A 20697-nucleotide genomic window follows, 5' to 3' on the forward strand; every position below is an offset into this window, starting at 1 on the left:
AGTAGTTCACAATAGGGTTTTTATGCTCCTAAGAGATAGGGCTTGCCTGTCCACTGCTCACTTCCTGCTGCTGTGTACACTGGTTCCTAACAGGCCAGGGACCTGTACTAGTCCTCAGCCCAGGGGTTGGGGACCCATGAAACGTAGTACTGAATGTGTATACTGACTAACATAAACCTGTAGTTAATAGTGAATGATCCCAAGCAGATATTTGAAAACAAATTTCTGGTTATTAGCTTGCTTTTTTTTTTCTTTTCTTTCATTTTCATTTCTTCCATCTGTGTGGATTTCATGTTTCTTTTGAGAGAGAACAAGAGTGTGCTGAGAGAGTGAGTTGTGTGGATGTGTGAACTGGAGTAGATTAGGGAGCCCTGATGTCTAGAAGTTGTTTGGCCTCTGGAAGTATGGTTAGTCAGGGAAACGTATCTGTGGTTGAAGTTAGATTTGGTGTAAACCTTGAAAGGTGACTGAACTTGGAAAGCTATCCATGAGGAGTGGGGAGGGTATTTTAGGCCAAGGAAGCGTTTTGGGGGAAAAGCATACTGCATGTATGATTTGGGAAATGGTGAGGAGATTAGCCTTAGTGGAGGAACCAAGTTGAGGAATAGTACAATACAATATTTAAAAATCTTAGGTTATTTATTCCTTTGCCTTTTAAAAGCTATTTTCTTAAATTGGAGATCACCAAAACAGTTTATTTCTCTTGGACCATTTGTAGACCATGACTGCAAATTTTTTTTAATTTGTCTATTAATAATTCCTTACCTTTCTGTATGTGTACCTTCCCTCTAACTTGGTTCATCACATCTTGAATGTGTCTGTGGCTATTTTTTGTCTTCTATTTTACTTTTTATTACATTTCTAATTTAATTTTTGGTCTTAGCAGTACTTTTGTAATAGGTATCTATTATTTTGCCTTTAATTGGTGGGTTTATAATGGAGTTAGCATTGATCCTTTTGGAGCATTATTCTGGTAACTGAAAAGGACAAATCGATACTTTGGTAATCTTACTCTACTCTCACTAACAGGAATTCATATACTTAGAGTTGTCCTGTATGGGGACTTTAAAAAAAATATTAGAGAAATTGTTGATTGGAAAAAAAGATTTTCTTACCAGATTTAAAAAACACTCACTTAAGTTTCTATGACTAAATTTAATTCATTGATGAGATTGTTCTTTGTTTTCGTTCTTCATTTTAAAGAGCTTTCTTCTCAAAAATGAAAATGATACTTGTCACCCTTAATTGATCAAGTGAACTATTTAAATTACCTTAGGAGGGGAGTACAGATTAAGAGGCCTTACTATACTGAATTGATGGTATGGGAGTGAAAGCCATAGTAGGTAAGACTGTCACTGATCAGGGGAAATACCTGACTGTATATCAGCTCACTTTGGAATTTCTTGAGTCTCTAGGTCTAAGCAGATCTAGAGCAACTATTACTCTAGAATACTGATTAAAACAAATTAAAACCAACTTCTGTGACCCAATCTTAATTAAGGCAATGGATAAATGTTCCATCACAGATCAGTGCTGTCTATTGAATCGATAAACAGTCTTTTATTGTTTCAGTTACTGGTCATGAGGTTGGCAACCATGTAAGTTCTAGATTAGCATAATATTAAGTCCCCAGGTCTCTATACTAAGAACATGAATTGATTTGCCTAATACAGTAGTTCTTAAAGTGAGATCAGACCCCTGCTAGCCCAGAGATTCCTTCAAGGTTGTCTGTCAGGTCAGAATTATTTTCATAACAATACTAAGATGTTATTTGCCTTTTTTTTTTTTTTTTTGCCTGTGTTGGTAAAGCACTGATTGATGGTCCACAAGCAAAGGTGGGCAAAACTGCTGATATTTTAGTATGAATCAAGGAGTTGTACCAAATTATATGGACAATCGTTGTATTCTTTTCATTATACACTTGTAAGATACATATAAATAAACCCAGTTTCACTTAAAAATGTCCTTGATGAAGCAGTAAAAGTTATTTTGTTGGGTCTCGACCCTTCAATCTTTTTAACATTCTATGGACAAAATGGGAACCATATGTAATGTTCTTGCATAACAGTGTGATGATTATCTCAAGAAAAAGTATTCATGAATTTTTGAGTTGCAAGGTTGAAGTAGTCCCTATTTTTTTGGAACACCATTTTTATTTGAAAGAATGACAAACTGTGGTTGTTAATACTTGAGTACTGGGCAGACATTTCCTCAGAAATGAATAAAGTGAGCCTGTCACTTCAAGGAAAACAACTGATTGTATTTGCTGTCAGTGATGAAATCTGATTTATAGAAAACGTGAGCTTGACAGCTTCTCAATATTTAAAGCCTTTTCTGATGAGATTGGATGATATCAATGAGTGTGGTTTTTTTCTATAGAAATAAAATCTGCCAACATTTGGAAGATCTGTATAACTCAGAGAACCAATCATTTCTAAATGACTGATGCATGATGCTAAGAAGTTATGCATACATAGTTAAAAGATCCATTCAACGTGGCAGATAGACTAATGGATTTTAATGTAAAACAGAGTTCATTGATATAAAAGTTCATTGATAGAGTTTCAGATTCCACATTGCATTTAACCTTGAAGAAATAACTCCTACTGAATTTTGGTAATATCAAAGAAGAATATCAATTATTGTATGAATATGACAATCAAATATTCTTTTCTAAGTGCATACTTGTGTGAAGTCAGATTTCTTATACTTAAAGCAAAACAGTGTATCACAACACACTGAATGCAGAAGTAGGTTTAAGAAGACAGCTGTATGCTATTAAGCCAGACACTAACGAGATTTACAAAGATGTGAAAGAATGTTATTTCCCACTAAAATGTTATGTTTTGAAAAAGTTCTAAAAATGTTCTTTATGCTGACAAACACTGTTATATTTAGGTGAATTAATATTTTTTAAACTTCTCTTTTAAATTTTAATATAGTAAATAGATATAGATATGACCCACATAAACAAAAGCTCTTTGGGAGTCTGCAATAATTTTTAAGAGTAAAAGGGGGTTCTGAGATCAAAAGTTTAAAAACTGCTAACTTAATATTTGAAAGGCTAATGTTGACTTATTCTAAGAAATAAAGGGTAGTTTTAGTCATTTTATTCAGTTTAGATGAAACAGAAGTAAAGTATAAAACCAGTATAGTACCGGTTTTTAATTATTTTGTGTCCATTTGCAGTTTTTAATTAAAGCATTACTTCTGTTTGTTAAATCAGTGACTATCATGCTTTACTGCTAGGTTAATCTTGGGCTAGGTAGAAGATGTCACAGATTTTCCAACTTTGGAAAAGGTTATTTACTGTGTGTAAAATTATGATAATAAAAACATGGAAGGCTGTGTCTGTAATCTCTGAATGATAATTATATGTCACATACCTCTCCAAGAATGACTGTTCAGTCAGTGTAAAGATCAAAATAATTAGTATATGTGAAAATATTCTGTAGATAGGTGAAAGCTTATATTAATATTAGATTTATTATTGGCTATCATGCAAAGTGATCGAATTTATGAGAGGGAGAGAAATTAAGTTGAAGGAATATATATATATACACACACACATACACACATACATATATATATATATATTTTGATGTAGAATCTTGCTCTGTCACCCAGGCTAGAATGCAATGGTAAGATCATAGTTCACTATAGCTTCTAACTCCTGGCCTCAAGTGATCTTCCTGCCTTAGCTTCCTGCGTAGTTAGGACTACAGGCACACACCACTATGCCCAGCTAATTAAAAACATTTTTTTGTAGACATGGAGTCTTGCTACGTTGTGCAGGCTGTTCTCAAGCGATTCTCTGGCCTCAGCCTCCCAAAGTGCTGGGAATATTGGTATGAGCCATTTCCCTAGCCAATACATTTTTCCCTTAAAGCCACTAATTTTCCTGAAACAACTTACTACTTGGATAACCCTTAATGGTGGTGCTATGTACCCAGTTAATTATTTTTTATAAAACAAACATTCAGGTTTATGCACATTTAAAGTTAGATACATAAATTAGTTATTTCAGATGTATCATAGTGACATGCAAATATTATATAGTTATGTTACTATATAAATTATCTCAAAAAATTTAAAAGACCACTCTACAACCATAGTTTTAAATTACAATATGATGATCAAAAACATGAGCCCATTCGGCAAAAGCACTGATGGTGCTTAACCACCATCAGTTAAGTACCAACACAGAACAGATGGCCCAAGAGCACATACAACAGGTTTACAGTCTGGAGGAGAAGAGAATAGAGCCATTAAAGCTATCAGATTTCTGTTTCTTATATATATTTGTCAATGAATAAGTAAAGATATAATCCTTGGTCATACAAGGGCCAAGTCGTAGAGTATTAGTGTTGCAAAATAGTTAACTTTAACTTTTTCCTGATTTACAAATTTTTATATACAATGGTTGATCATACTACTGTCTTTTTATTATTTTAATCGAAATTAATGCAACTTGTCATAAGTAGGTCATTTATAAATGTGAAGTTGCTTGAGGCCTTCTTTTACTGCCATGTTGCATTTAACTTCTGGTTGGACAGATTTGAGCTATATTGCTAAGCTATTTGTTACTCTTTCAATTTTATTTTTACTTTTCATCTTATAAAGGAAGATGGTTGACTTGAAATTGTGTTGCCTTGGAAATAGCTGTGTATGATTGGAAAGGTACTTGCTCACATTTCACATGCCACATGTATATGGTTCAATAGCTCATCTCGTATTTTAGAAAATAGCCTTTCCAAAGATATATTCTTACATAAAAAAAAATGGTATGGTATACTTTCAAAGAGAGCCTGATCAAAACTCTATTAATTGTGATCATTTATTCTAAATTAATTTTTGTTTTGCATTTTAAGTATTAAACAAAATGAAAGGCAGACTATTTGGAATGTTTGATAGACTACCTTTTCTTTTTAGAGAAATCTGTAGTCATACTATACTATTTGTTTAAATTACTGTACAGTGATTTTTATTATATTAAAACTATTAGAATACAGGATTCAACCTGAGGAAGCTGACCAAAACAAAACAAAACACACACACACACACACACACAGGAGTGAGAGGTTTTTTTTTGTCTTTATATAGGATGCATTCTTTTTTATAGCAAACATTTTTAATATCGTTTTCTTATTGTTTATGCTTAGTCTCACAAATGTCTTATGACACCAAATTCCTGGCATTGAATTCTGGGCAGATATGGCTTTATTAAACGTGCTTCAGCTAAGTAACAATCCAACACAATTATTAATATTTTTCTCTAGAAGTAAATGAAATAGGTTTCATGAAGCAACAAAAACACTTAAAAATGTTTTATGTGATTAAAAGATTAATACCAAAAGGTTCACAGTGACAATCAAAAATTCTCTGCTGTATTTCTTCTCACATCTCAGTTCACTTCTCCTGAGTGACAACTTTAAACTTTTTAAAAGCAATTTCTTCTGTTATTTAGCCCCATATATAGTGATAATATGTTTATTCTGGTATCTCTTGGTTTATTCCTTTTAGACATTATCTAGTGACTTCCTGATAGTGGTAGATAAGATTTTATCTTTTTTATGCTCCTGTATTTCTTCTTACCCTGTCCTTCTAATATAGTTATCACAGGTTTATTTAAATCAGTCATCAGTATTTACATTGTTATAACTATATAATATTTACTGCAAAGCCAGGTATTATTTTTCCTGAAGCTACCAATTCTCTTGATTTACATAATTTTCTATACATTATCCTTAAAGATTCAACTGTTTTTCATGGAGGTGGAGCTTAGGACTGGCCTGTCTTCCCTCCCTTTTTTTTTTTTTTTTTTTTGCAGAGTCTTGCTCTGTCACCAGGTGATTATACCAGAGAGTGTAATGGTATAATCACAGCTCACTGCAGCCTGGAACTCCTGGGCTCAAGTGATCCTCCTGACTCATTTTTAAATTTTTATTTTTTTGTTGAGATGGGATTCACTATGTTGCCCAGGCTGGTCTTGAACTTCTAGGCTTAAACAATCCTTCTACTTTGGTGTCCCAAAGTGCTGGGATTACAGGTGTTTGGGCTGTTGTTTCCAGCCCAGGAGCTTAGGACTTCTTGGTAGTTTGACTTGAGGATAGTACCTCTCACATAAAGAGATCACATCCTTAGGGTGAAAGGGCCTGTTTTCCGTGATCCTAACATATGTCAGTATGACCCGTACTTAAATTGGGCATGCATCAAATGAGAAACTTAAGCCTTACAGTGGGAAGTTTATTGCTTTCTAGATCCATGCCAAGAGTGCTTAATGGTTATCCTGGGCTCTAAGTATAGAAAGTTTATAACAATAGACTATGATATATTGTCTGATGATGATAAAGAAATAGGAACTTTTCAGTTCTGTTTTCATACTAAAATAACTCTCGAATAGGTGCAGTGTAGAATTTGCAGATAGAGGCTTGCAAAGCCTAGGTATTAAGCCTGTTCAAGAACTCCACTATTCTATTGGCTTTCCTAGAGTCAAACCAGAGCATAGAAATCCCTTCACATCCCATATACTCATTTTATAGATTTATAGACACAAAGCAGCACAGTTTTGTGAAGGGATATAGAAAATTTTTATTTCCCTTAAGATCCCTGTTGAATGTGAGGTTAATTTTAGGTGCTGAAGTCCTTTTTTGTCAAGTATTTAAATTGTGTTTTTCATTTTTCCTCAGATTTCTAAAATTTCATCTGATATCATTAGTATGTAACTATATTATTCCTTCCTTTTATACCCAGAATTATTTTAATTGTTAAAAAGTCTTTCATGAAGTCTAAAAAAAACTTAATATAAAACATCAATTTTTTCCAAAAAATTCTGAAAAGATTTTGATTAAACCAAAATTCTAAATTCTGAAAACTTGCTAATTCTTCAAAGAGCTTTCTGCAAAGACTATAGAATTTCCTGACAACTGAATAAATTTCAAGATATTATATGAGGAATGTTAGACACAAAATTTAAGAAGAAACATCAATACTTTATTTTTAAAAAATCACTTTAAAGGAAACAGGAACTTGATAACTCTGTCAGGGACAAAGATAGCATTTATATTATAAAATTTATTAAAGGAATGATACCACCATGTGTTCATTAGAATAGTATACATCTAAAGTATGATATAATCCAAATTATGTATTTGGATAATCCAAATTAGTATAATTCAAATTGTATATTGTCATGTAGTAATAAGCCTGCACTACAAATAATACAGTTTTAAAATTTATGTCTATTTTTAGTTCTAATAATAAAATTTTCTTAGGCTGGGAAGGGTGGCTTGCGCCTGTTATCCCAGCACCTTGGGAGGTCAAAGTGGGAGGATCACTTAAGGCCAGGAGTTCAAGACGAGCCTAATCTACATGGTGAAACTCCATCCCTCCTAAAAATACAAAAATTAGCCAGGTGTGGTAGTGGACTCCTGTAATCCCAGGTACTTGGGAGGCTGAAGCAGATGAATTGCTTGAACCCAGGAGGCGGAGGTGACATTGAGCCGAGATCATGCCACAGCCCTCCAGCCTGGGCAACAGAGCAAGACTCCATCTTAAAAAAAAATTTTTTTTCTTAAGTACTTATTGTTAGATTTAAATACCCAGGTTTATAATAAAATATCACCACAGTGAACTGGAGGAGGGAAGGAAATTAATCATCTTTAGTTTGACTACCCACTGTAAAACCGAATTGGGAATATGCTCAAATAATACAGTAAAACAGTGATATATGATATACACTTGGGTTTTAGGAAAAACATTGCTGAATTGCTGAAACCTTTTTTTTTTTTAAGTCAGTCTTTTCTTTGTTTTCTTGAATGATCCAATAAGAGGAAAAACTAAAAGATAGTAAAAGAGTTTTAGGATCCTAGGCAGATTACTAGTTTGAACTTTGGTTTTCTGATTTATGGTGAAACCAGGTATCTCTAAAGTGTTTCTGGGTCTAAATGTGGTCAGTGTATAATTAGGAGACAGTCATAGGTGAGAGGTATATAAGGGTTTCAAATGTAGAATAAAGAAAATAGAAATAAAAGAAGAAGGCTAGAGAGGAACGGTATTTACTGAAAGTGATTGCAAATGAAATTTATATTACTGTAAATATAACTAAATTTTTTGTTACTGGTATTGTTTTTTCTCTGTTCTCCCAATTACAAGTATACTTTTCTCCACAATGATAGCTTGAGTAGACCGAGCTTTTATGCATTAAGTGATATGACCAGTACAGTAGGTACTCAGTGAGTGTTTGTTTACTGACTAAAGAAGATACCAGACAAGAAAAAAGAAAAAAAGACAAAGATAGCAGAGTTGATTGCCTAAATAAAACAGGATTTTTCCTTTAGTTTTACCGTGACTTCTTTACCGTGCTGCTGTTTGTCTTTGTTTGCCATGACATATGATCTGACTTCTACAATATAGCCTACTTGTTTTTGTGTCTCTAGTTCTGGTTGATGCTTTTACTTGAGAGGCTCACTTTTCCATTTAAACTCTCATTTGCCTTGGGCTCTTCTGATTTTTTTTACTGTTTATCTTGCAATAAGCATAAATCAGTGATAGGTCAGATTTAGCCTGCGTTACTAATATTCTTCCTTGTTCTACAGATCCCAAAGTGTACTTTAGGACTCTGTTATTCAACTGATTGTTTGTTTGTTTGTTTTCTTCACTTTTTTAATTTTACTTTTAAGTTCTAGGGTACATGTGCAGATCTTGCAGGATTGTTACATAGGTATTGAGACACACCTTAGTGAGAGTGCCTATTCCAATAGAGTACCAGGCTGCCAACTGTGTTATTAGCTTGGAAAATGTCAGCTCATAACTCTCTGTAGAAAGCAGTGGTTTAAAAAAACACTATGCTTAGTCTTTGTTTACTCTTATTTTTATTTATTCAAACAGTATTTGTGTTAGGAAATATGCTGAGTTTTAGAAATAAAAACATGAATAAGAAGATACGGTCCCTCTTGTCAAGAAACTTCGAATCTAGTGAGAAACTGGGAGTCATAAAGACCAAGTACTGGAAGACCTGTGACAGTTATGTACAAATAAAAGGGAATAGTTATACCATAGGGTGGAGTTGAGAGAGTATGTAGTCTAGGACTTTGAGAATGATGTAGCAGTGTAACTCACTATAATAACATATTAATGGACAAGGATCAGATGGGAGTACATGTGGGAAAAATTGGATATGCCAGGTGTGCTGTGGCTTGTGCCTGAAATCCTAGCTAGCCAGAAGGCTGAGGCAGGAGGATCACTTGAGGCTAGGAGTTTGAGGCAAGCCTGAGCAACATAGAGAATCTAAAACATTTTTTTAGGCTGAGCATGGTGGCTCATACCTGTAATCCTGGTACTTTGGGTGGCTGAGGTGGGTGGCTCACTTGAGTTCAGGATTTCGAGATCAGCCCGGCCAACATGGTGAAACCCCATCTCTACTAAAAATCCAAAAATTAGCCAGGCATGGTGGCGCACATCTGTAATCCCAGTTACTCAGGAGGGTGAGGCAGAAGAATCACTTGAACCTAGGAGGCGGAGGTTGCAGTGAGTGGAGGTTGTACCACTGCACTCTAGCCTAGGTGACAGAATGAGACTCTATCACAAAAAAACAAAACAAAACATTTTTTTAAAAGTTAGCTGGGCATGGTGGTGCACATCTGTAGTTCTAACTACTTGGGAGACTGAGAAGGATTGCTTGAGCTTTCAAGTTCAAGGCTGCTGTAAGCTATGATCATGGCACTGTTCCTCAGCCTGGGCAACAAAAGGAGACTCTGTCTTCAAAATAAATAAATAAATAAATGAATTGTAATATTGGATAAAGTTCAGCACCCATTCAGACATTAAATAGAAATGAAAGGGAACTTAGCCTGATAGATGGTACCTATCAGAAAATTACAGTAAACATCATGCATTAATGGTGAAACATTAAATGTTGTTCTGATGGAGAACAACAAAATAAGGATATCTGTTGTCTCTATTTCTATTTGTTAATGCAATAAGTAAAGAAATAGAAATGTAATGCAAGATTGGAAAGGTAAAAATAAACTGTCATTTACTGATGGTCGTGATTTTTTTTTTTTAACCTAGAAAAACCAAGAATATGGCTGTGTAAACTTAAGTTTCGAAAGGTGGTTAATTAGAAATTTTGCATTCAGAAACTCTCTAGTTTCAGCTGGGCACAGTGGCTCACACCTGTAATCCCAGCACTTTGGGAAGCCAAAATAGGTGTATCACTTGAGGTCAGGAGGCCAAGACTGGCCTGGCCACTATAGTGAAATCCCATCTCTACTGAAAACACACAAAAACATTAGCTGAGCTTGGTGGCACGTGCCTGTAGTCCCAGCTACTCCAGAGGCTGAGGCATGAGAATCACCTGAACCTGGGAGGCAGAGGTTGCAGTGAGCTGAAATTGTGCCACTGCACTCCAGTCTGGGTGACAGAGTGAGGCTCTGTTTCAAAAACAACAAAAAAACAAAACTCCGTAGTTTTCCTGTTATACAATAGAACCAGTAGACGATGCAATAGAAAAAAAATCCATTTCACAAAAGCAACAAAAACTTTCTTACCCAAGTAAGAAAAAAAATCTTCAATATATAAGACTTTCGTGGGAAAATTATAAAATTTTACTGATGGAAATTAATTGCCAGTTTTTAATCAAATTGATATTACTATCAATAAATCCCACAAGGTTTCTCGTAGAACCTTATAAATATCCTAAAATGATAGAAAAGAGCACTATGTTTGATTAATGAAGACAGTGTAGAAAAAAACAACTAAGCAAAGGGGCTTAGTAGAACTGAGATCATAATAGTTAGGATAAATTTGAAAAAAACAATTTAGTCAGGGCATCTTGCTCTAGTATACATCAAGATGTAATGAACTATAGTTGTTAAGATGGTGCTGTTGCCATGGGAATATATAGATAGACCAGTGAAACATACTAGAGAACACAGAAACAAGTCAGGCCTATATATTAATAGGATGCATTGAGAAGAACACAGCATCTCCTCTGTGTTTTCCTGTTAAGGATATATAACCTGAACTTAATTATGAGTCAACACAGTCTTATCAGACAAACCCAGTTGAAAGTAATTCGATGAAGTAAGTGGCCTATAACCCTTCTAAAGTGTCTGGTTCATATACATCAACAAAAGACTGAGCCTCCAGCCTGAAAGAGATTAAAGATTGCAGTTCAGACTAGCAAATGCTAAGTGTGATTTTCAACTGGATCTATTTTCAGTAAAGGACATCCATTCATTACTGGGACAAGTAGGGAAATGGGAATGGAGTCTTAACATTGGACTATGTCATAATGTATGTTTAATATTGCCCCATAGATCAGTTAGTCTCTGTTTATTCATTTCAACTTTTTTCTTCTCTCCATGCTTCTTTGGATTGTTTTTATTGTAATGTCTTCAAACTCACTAATTGTTTACTATACAGTGTCTAATTCGTTGTTAAGCTTGTGCAGTGAAATTTTCATTTCAGGTAGTTGTATTTTGCAGCTTTAGAAATCCCATTTGAGTTTTCAAAATATAATTTACATTTCTTCCTACTTAATGTTCATATTTTTCTTTAAATCTTTTAGTAGGTTTATAATAGCTGTTTTAAAGTTCTTGTCTGTTATTTCCATGATCTTTTTCATTTCTGGGTCTGTTTCTGTTTACTGTTTCCATTTTCTTTCCTGGTTATGGATCACATTTTTCTGATCTTTTGAGTCTATTAATTTTTTATTGTATGGAGGACATTGTAATGATTACATTTGGCATGTCTGGACCTTGTCCTTTTAGAGTGACAAACTTTGTTTTGGCAGTTTGTCAAGTTACTTGCAATCAGTGTGATCCTTTCAAGGCTTGTTTTATTGGTGGTGGGGTTCTTGAATAGCTTTTCCTCAGCTACTGATTTAGTCCTCCTAAGACCCAGGACTCTTCTGCAGTCTCTGCTCTATGTTCTGGATGTTCATTAAGGTCTCTACTCCACTCTGCTTGCCAGAACTCAAATTTCTCTCTGTACATTGTGAGCGTTGAGAATTGTTTAGCTTACAGCTTTCTTGTATTTGATCTCTGCTTAGTCTTGTGGAGTTTTAGGGTATACACGCACAATTTAATATTTAGCCAAAATCTTGTTGGTTTTTTGTTTTGTTTTCAAGATAGGGTCTCACCATATTGCCCAGGCTGGTCTTGAATTCTTGGCCTCAGGCATTCCTCCTGCCTTAGCTTCCCAAAATGCTGGGATTACAGGCATGAGCCACCACATCCTGGGATTACAGGCATGAGCCACCACATCCATGCCTGTGCAAAGCCAAAGGCAATATCTTAAAGGCAGATTTTTGGAGCTCTTTGTTAGTGTAGCTTCATTTTCTCTGATATTCTTTTCTGAATGTGTCAGTTCAGCATCCATGAACTCCAGCATTATCTCCTCAAGTTCAACAAGACTTGGGCTACCGTACATTTTCCTATACCTCATTCTGGAAAGCACCTCAATGCCTTACTAGAGAGAATCCAGTCTTGCATTACCTGCTGTTCAAAGTCAGAAAACAGTGTTTTCATGCTTTGTCCAGTTTTCTAGTTTTTTTTTTTATGGTGAGAAGGCATCTTCCTCATTTTTGTAATAGCTACTTCTTCCTACTTATTAATAGCTTAGTTTGATTGCATTATTTTCTCAACTAGTCCCTTGAACAATCTCAGTGTAAATGGTTGAATTGATCCAAGGTTGGGGATTAAGAATGTGGGGGTGTGGTCAAAGGACAAAAGATCAAGATATTGGGAGTGGTGGCAAGCAAATAGTTGAAGAAGTGGTTCTCAGTATGGATGGAGGATCCTTTTGAGGGAAGTTAGTAGTGGGAAGATCCATAGGGTCTTCCCACTACTAACTACATGTGAGGATGAAATGTCTTCATATACTTGAACCAAAATACTAAACAATGGATTAAATGAAGCAAAGTTAAGAATCTGTTTTGTAAAAGTTAAACTACACATTAAAGAGATATGCAGAAATAGTAAAACAATACCACTCAGTTTTCTAAGTTTTGTTTGTTTTTTGTTAGCCTGTAATGGTTTTATTATTTTGTTACAGTGAGTTAATAAATAAATAACTTTGAAATTTTCTGTATTTATTTATTTATTTATTTATTTATTTATTTGAGACAGATTCTCGCTCTGTACCCCAGACTGGAGTGCAGTGGTTTGATCTTGGCTGACTCCAACCTCCGCCTCCTGGGTTCCAGCGTTTCTCCTGCCTCAGCCTCACAAGTAGCTGTGGCAGGGACTACAGGTGCCTGCCACCACACCCAGCTGATTTTTGTATTTTTAGTAGAGACGGGGTTTCATCATGTTGGCCAGGATGGTCTTGAACTCCTGACCTCAGGTGATCCACCCACTTCAGCCTCCCAAAGTTCTAGGATTACAGGCATGAGCCACCATGCCCTGCCTCCATCTTTATTTCTAACACAGTAAATATTAAATATAGCCCACACATCAAAAATTGTTTGGAGTTATCAATTAAGATTACAAAGGGGTCTTGAGACTTAAAAGTTTGAGAATTGCTGAAATAAAGCACCATAGAGTCTAATCTGTTTAGGGAAGGAACTGAAGGGATTAGGAGTGTAATGGACTGTGTAAGAAGAAAACAGATTAAAGAATGAGGTATTTCTGTTGAGTTTGTATTTTTGATGGTGTCAATTTCTTGACTTTTCTCCATCCTTGTGTGGAGGTGCCACAATTTCCCATTCTTAACCAGGGATGGCTTGACTATTTTTCTTCTGCATTTTCTGCTGCCTCAGGATTATTGAGCCCTTAGCAGTCATTGAATCTGTAACTTTACCAAGATAAAAATACTAACCTGTGTCATCCACTTTATTTTTGAATTTCTCTGGGACATTGCCTTTTCAAATATAATCCCTACTACCCAGTGAGGAGAAATAACATTTATTGGTTATTAGCCCATATTTTAAATGGATTTATTTTGTGTGATAGAACTATATATTCAAAGGAAATAGGAAGTTATTCATCCCAGGAATGTGGAGTGGCTAAATGAGAATGAAAGGCAATATCTGACTTATGTTTGAAATGAATTATGTTCTTGCTTTAGGAGTATCAGTTGCATTTATATTAATTAGAAGCATGGAATGCATGTCAAAGTAATAATCTGCCCTTTTGGACCATCTCTGTTAATGAAGATGAGCACACAATTTATTTAAGTAAAAAAGTATTATATGATTAATTTTGGTTATGTATAGGTTGATAATAGTGTTTTATGTAATTTTAAAGTATTTTTTTTAATTTCTTACAGTAATCCTAAATTGGAGAGTCAGAGAGTAAACAAAAAAGTCAATAATGATGCCTCCCTTAGAATGCATAATCTATCCATTTTGGTGAGACAGATAAAATTTTACTACCAGGTAAGTGCCCTTTTTAAAAATCTGGGGTTTTAATACTACTTACATTTTTGTATTATTTAGTATCAATCATCTAACAAATATTTAAGTGTTTATTGTATGCCAGATTCTGGTCTATTTGCTAATGTTAGAGTAGAAAATAAGATAGTTTATTTCTTATGAACGTTAAGGGCTTAAGTAAGCACTTAATAATTTTCTAATATTACAAATTATTACTGTATTTTATCTGTTTTAAAAATCAGTTCCCAGTTTCCTGAGAACTTGCATAGTGTAATATTTTGTTGTTAGCTTTCTTGAATTGTGCCTTTGAAAAGTGTATTTCCGTTTTTTGTAAATATCTAAATTGGATGCATATTTTAGTTTTTAAATATGAACATTGTTGAGGCTTTCAGTATACCTCTAAGAATTGCTATATCTGCATTGCATAAAGTTTGGTATGATATGTTTTAAAAGATGATTATTTCTGTGCATTTTCTTATTTCTGCTATGATTTATTTCACTTATAAGTTACTTAAAAGTATGCTTTTAAATTTTTGAACATGGTATTTTTCAGGTAACCTTTTGGTGGTTTTCTTTTGGTCAAAGAATGTGGTTTGTATTATACTGATTGTTTGATATTTGTTAAGAATTACTTAGCTTGGTCTAGTATGTTGTCAGTTTTCTTTAAAGTTCTGTGTGTGCTTGGAAAAGATACGTATTCTCCAATTGTTTGGGTGCAGAATGATAGCAACCTTGTTTGTTAATTGTTTTGTTCAAATCTTTTATAGGCTTATTGATTTGTCTTTTGAGCCATTAGTTACTGAGAAAGAGGGGTTGAACTATGCCATATAATGATGAATTTATCAAATTTTATTTTATAGACTTTGAAACTGTTACTAGGTGCAAATGAATTTAAAATTGTTTGTAATCCCAGCACTTTGGGAGGCCAAGGCAAGTATATCATGAGGTCAAGAGATCGAGACCATCCTGGCCAACATGGTGAAACCCCATCTCTACTAAAAATACAAAAATTAGCTGGGCGTGGTGGCACATGCCTATAGCCCGAGTACTCAGGAGGCTGAGGCAGGTGAATCGCTTGAACCTGGGAGGAAGAGATTGCAGTGAGCTAAGATTGCACCTCTGTACTCCAGCCTGGTAACAGCGCAGGACTCCGTCCTACCCCTCCCCTCAAAAAAGTTGTTAAATCTTTCTGAAGAATTTGATTATTTATCAATAATTGTTTCTTTTCCTATTTTTTTTTTCTTTTTCTTTTTTTGAGATGGAGCCCAGGCTGGATTGCAATAGTGTGATCTCATCTCACTGCAACCTTCACCTCCTGGGTTCAAGTGATTCTCCTGCCTCAGACTCCTGAGTAGCTGGGACTATATGCACGCACCACCATACCCAACTAATTTTTATGTTTTCAATAGAAATGGGGTTTCACCATGTTGGTCAGGCTAGTCTCAAATTCCTGACCTCCCTTAGCCTCCCAAAGTGCTGAGATTATGGGCATGAGCCACCGTGCCCCGTCTATCAATAATTATTCCTACATGTTTTTCCTTTCTACTGGCTTAAAATTTTTTCACTCCTCCTATTTTTACAGAGGTGACTTTTGAAATTATACATTTTATACTGAAACATAGGAAAGGCCAAAATATCTTTACCCTTTTATGGAATAGTGCTATGACTTTAGAATGTTTTAATTCCGGTCATTCTCTTTTATGACTTTTAAGCTCTTCTTGTCTTGTGTTTTAGGGCTTTTTCTTTACAAATTAAATATTGAGAAGTACTGTCAAATAAAAAACACTTTCTCTATTATTATTATTATTTTGAGATGGAGTCTTGCTCTGTTGGCCAGGCTGGAGGCAGTGGCACAATCTTAGCTCACTGTAACTTCCGTCTCCTGGGTTCCACCAATTCTTCTGCCTCAGCCTGCTGAGTAGCTGGGATTACAGGTGCCCACTACCACACCTGGCTAATTTTTTTTTATTTTTAGTAGAGGCTGGGTTTCACCATGTTGGCCAGGCCAGTTCTGAACTCCTAACCTGGTATATCTACCCGCCTCAGCCTCCCAAAGTGCTGGGATTACAAGTGTGAGCCACTGTGCCCAGCCCTGTTTCTTTAGATCAAGCTGCATGTTTTTCTTTGAGACTATTTGTCTGAAAATGCTTTTATTTCACTCTTGTTTTTGAAAGATAGTTTTTTGTTTGTTTATTTTAAAAATAGAGATAGAAGGCTGGGTGCAGTGGCTCACACCTGTAATCCCAGTACTTTGGGAGGCCAAGGCAGACAGATATAAATTAAAAAATTAAATAAATAAAATAGAGACAGAGTCTCACTATGTTGCCCAGGCTGGTCTTGAACCTGGGATTACAGGCATGAGCCACCATGTCCAACTAACATGTCTTTTTTCTCTGCAAGCTGCTTTTAGTATTTACTCTTCTAATATTATCTCTTTTCTATTCTACTAATCCTATATAGTTCACATATTTCTACTGATATATATTAGACTTTGTTGCTCTATTTCTTGTGCATTAAACTTTTATTTATTAAGCTTGTACTGCATTCCAAGTCTTGTGTTCAGAACTCTCTGGTTTACTAATTTGCTCCTTATTTGTGTCAAATCTTCTGTTTAACACGTTGATGATATCTTTCATTTCTGGAAGTTTTATTTGGTTCTTTTTACATTGCCTTTTCATTTTGTTCATTAATCATTTTCTTAACTGTTTCCTTTATTTCTTCAGATATTTAAATTTTCTCTATTTTAGATTTCCTATCTGATAATTCAAAAATCTGAAATATGTGCAGATCTGAATCTGTTCTTTATTTTCTGCTTGTTGTTTCTTGTGGTGGTGATAGTAGTGGTGGCCGTGGTGGGGGTGGCAGTGATGTGTGTGTTTTCATTGTGAGCTCATTTTTTGGGTCAGGACTCGGTGGGAATTCTTTGTGTTCAAGTCATGGATTTGTTTCCTTTTGTGCAACCAACCCTGAACCACCTTTATTTTAAGCCAAGTTTGGCCGGGTGCAGTGGCTCATGCCTGTAATTCCAGCACTTTGGGAGGCCAAGATGGGTGGATCACTTGAGGTCTGGAGTTCCAAACCAGCCTGGCCAACATGGTGAAACCCTGCCTCTACTAAAAATACAAAAATGAAATGAGCTGGGTATGGTGGTGCATGCCTGTAGTCCCAGCAACTTGGGAGGCTGAGGCACAAGAATTGCTTGAATCTGGGAGGTAGAAGGTACAGTGAGCAGAGAATATGCAACTACACTTCAGCCTGAGTGACAGAGCTAGACTCTGTCTAAAAATATATATATATTTAAGCAAGTTTATATGAAATATGTATGTATATATATATATATATTTTTTTAAGCAAGTTTATATAGAAGCAATATTGTTGAGTGTAGAAAATTAGAAAAAAGATAATATAGATATAGTTTCAGTGCCAGGAAATTACTACTGTTATCACCCAAATATATATACTTCTGGATTTTTTTTCTTTTTTGAGACAGAGTCTCACTTTGTCACCCAGGCTGGAGTGCAGTGGTGCAATCTCAGCTCACTGCAACCTCTGCCTTCACCTGGATTTTGTTTTTCTTTATGCATTTATAAATTACATATTTATTTGTTTACATTTTTTGATTGATTGATTGAAACAAGGTCTTACTTTGTTGCCTAGGCTAAGATGCAGTGGTGCAGTCATAGCTCATCATAGCCCAAGACTTTCTAGGCTCAGGCGGTCATCCCACCTCAGGCTCTCAAGTAGCTGGGACTACATATGTGTGTCACTATGCTGTATTTATTTATTTTTTGAGATGGGGGTCTGGTATTGTTGCCCCTGCTGGAGTGCAGTAATACAGTCATAGCTCATAGCTCACTGCAGTCTTGAACACAATTATGTTCACACCAACCAATATTTTAAATTGTCTTTGGAAATGGATCAGACATTTTATATATATAGTTAATTGGCTTACTGAAATAATTTTTTATTCTCTTTATATTAGAGAGGGTCTGGTTTAATATATGACACATTGCAAGTTAATATGTCCAAATCAATGGCGTTCTCATCAGCGCTTATATTACCTTGTCTTAGAAAATTCAGATTTTTGGGGAAAGTCTGTATAGAACTGTTAAATTTTTTTGTATGTCATATGCCCCTGAGAAGATGTAGTTAAGGCAAAATATTTTAGTACTTTTTTTTTTTTCTTTAAGACAATGTCTCACTCTGTTACCCAGGCTGGAGTGCAGTAGCGCTATCTTGACTCCCTAAAACCTCTGCATGCTGGGTTCAAGTGATTCTTCTGCCTCCGGCTTCTGAGTAGCTGGGATTACTGGCACCCGCCACCAAACCTGGCTAATTTTTTTGTATTTTTAGTAGAGATGGGGTTTCGCCATGTTGGCCAGGCTGCTCTCGAACTCCTCAACATAGATGATCCTCCCACCTCAGCCTCCCAAAATGCTGGGATTATAGGTGTGAGCCACTGCGCCTGGCCATTTTTGTACATTTTGATTGTTCTGACTCATAAAGGGGAAGGTGAATTTGGATAAGTTAAAATTCAAAAGTGTGTCTTTCAAAAACAGTTTTTTATAGGTTGGTAGGCATCAAGGTCATCTTGTAAAGATGATTCCCAGGGAGAAAAGCAAATTGACAGAATACCCTCAAATGATTGTTGGGGGAGGATTATTTCATTTTGTCTTTTCAGTAATTATAGGTGAATTTAAAGGTCAGTATGCTTTTTTTTTTTCAGTTTTATGATTTAGAATATGTAAAAGCTCAATACAAATTCTAATTCTGTTCACATTGTCCCTCTCCCATTTCTTGAATGCCAAACATTCTACCTGGTACTGGGGCTGTATTGGTACAACATAGGACATACCATGTCCCTATTTTCATGGAACTATGGTACTAGTAAAGGAATAATAGGCAAGTAAAGAAACTAAATAATTTCTATTGTGATAAGTAATATAAGACCAATGAAGTAGTAATATGAAAGGTCATGAGAGAGATAAGTGATAACAGTAGATTATCAGAAAGTTTATCAAACATATACTTCATTATGGTTAAGTGGCAGTTCAGACCTTTTCAAATAATCACTTTATCCATAGCAAAAAAGAAAAAATATATCTGGCTGGGCAAGGTGGCCTATGCCTGTAATCCCAGCACTTTGGGAGGCAGAGGCAGGAGATTGTTTGAGTCCAGTTCAAGACTGACTTGGGCAACATAGTGAGACCTTGTCTCTACAAAAAATAAAAAATAAAAACAAATGAGGCAGGTGGATCGCTTGAGCCTGGGAGGTTGAGGCTGCAATGGGCAATGATTTTACCAATGCACTCCCGCCTAGGTGACTAGAATAAGACCCTGTCTCAAAAAAAAAAAAAAAAAAAAAAAAAGCTGCAATGACAGTCCTTAAAATTTTGCTTCAAGGCAAGGAAACTAAAAATTTAAATGAAGTGGTCAGGCACAGTGGCTCATGCTTGTAATCCCAGGACTTTGGGAGGCTGAGGCGGGTGGATCACAAGGTTAAGAGTTCAAGACTCTCCTGGCTAAGTTGGTGAAACCCTGTCTCTACTAAAAATACCAAAAAAAAAAAAAAAATTAGCTGGACATGGTGGTGGATGCCTGTAATCCCAGCTACTTGGGAGGCTGAGGCAGAGAATTGCTTGCACCTAGGAGGCAGAGGTTACAGTGAGCTGATACTGAGCCCCTGCACTCCAGCCTGGGTGACAGAGTGAGACTCTGTCTCAAAAAAAAAATTTGAAGTGGAAATTTAATCCTCTAAGTCCATTTAGCTGTTACACACATAGCTATAGCATATTCTCTCTTAAGATAACTTGCTTTTAACTGGAACACTAATTCATTAAATATCCAAACTCCATATCATTCATGGAGTAAGTGATTTTAGCAATTTTTGATATTTGTTATTCTAACATGACACATATATCAAGTAAGTACTTTTCTTTAAATACAGTCATATTTTGGCAATAGTTTTTTAAAGAGCTAATACACCAAGGAAATTTTTGAAACTTTCTTGGATGTATCTATAAAGAATTATAGATAAGAGATGAATTCTAATTAGCATCTGGTATCATGCCCCCCACTGACCATCGGTACGTGCTTTAGTGGATCTAGAATTGGAAATTTTTAAAAAGCAGTACAAGTTAATTTTTCAGTTATTTTTCAAGGTTACTTGCTTTATTATCATAGTACCAAGTTAAATAAAGGATTCAAAAAGAGTTGAATGCTTTCAAAAACTTATTCCTCAGTAACTAGTTGTATATGAACATGTCAATTTATAAAGAATCTGTCATAGTTATTCCTTAATATTGCAAAGATTCAGT

At 35.3% G+C, this 20697-nt stretch overlaps 1 protein-coding gene across 16 annotated transcripts in view; it reads left to right on the top strand.

The window, feature by feature from the left end:
• Positions 1-20697, top strand: part of CCDC88A (coiled-coil and HOOK domain protein 88A) — a 123609-nt gene that overhangs the window by 13360 nt on the left and 89552 nt on the right. For all 16 annotated transcript variants that reach the window (XM_008980687.4, XM_008980689.4, XM_008980690.4 and 13 more), the window contains exon 3: positions 14275-14383. In XM_008980687.4, the coding sequence (XP_008978935.1) occupies positions 14275-14383 (109 nt within the window). The remainder of the gene's footprint in view (positions 1-14274; positions 14384-20697) is intronic.

This window comes from Callithrix jacchus, chromosome 14 (assembly GCF_049354715.1).
Source record: "Callithrix jacchus isolate 240 chromosome 14, calJac240_pri, whole genome shotgun sequence".
NCBI lineage: Eukaryota > Metazoa > Chordata > Mammalia > Primates > Cebidae > Callithrix > Callithrix jacchus.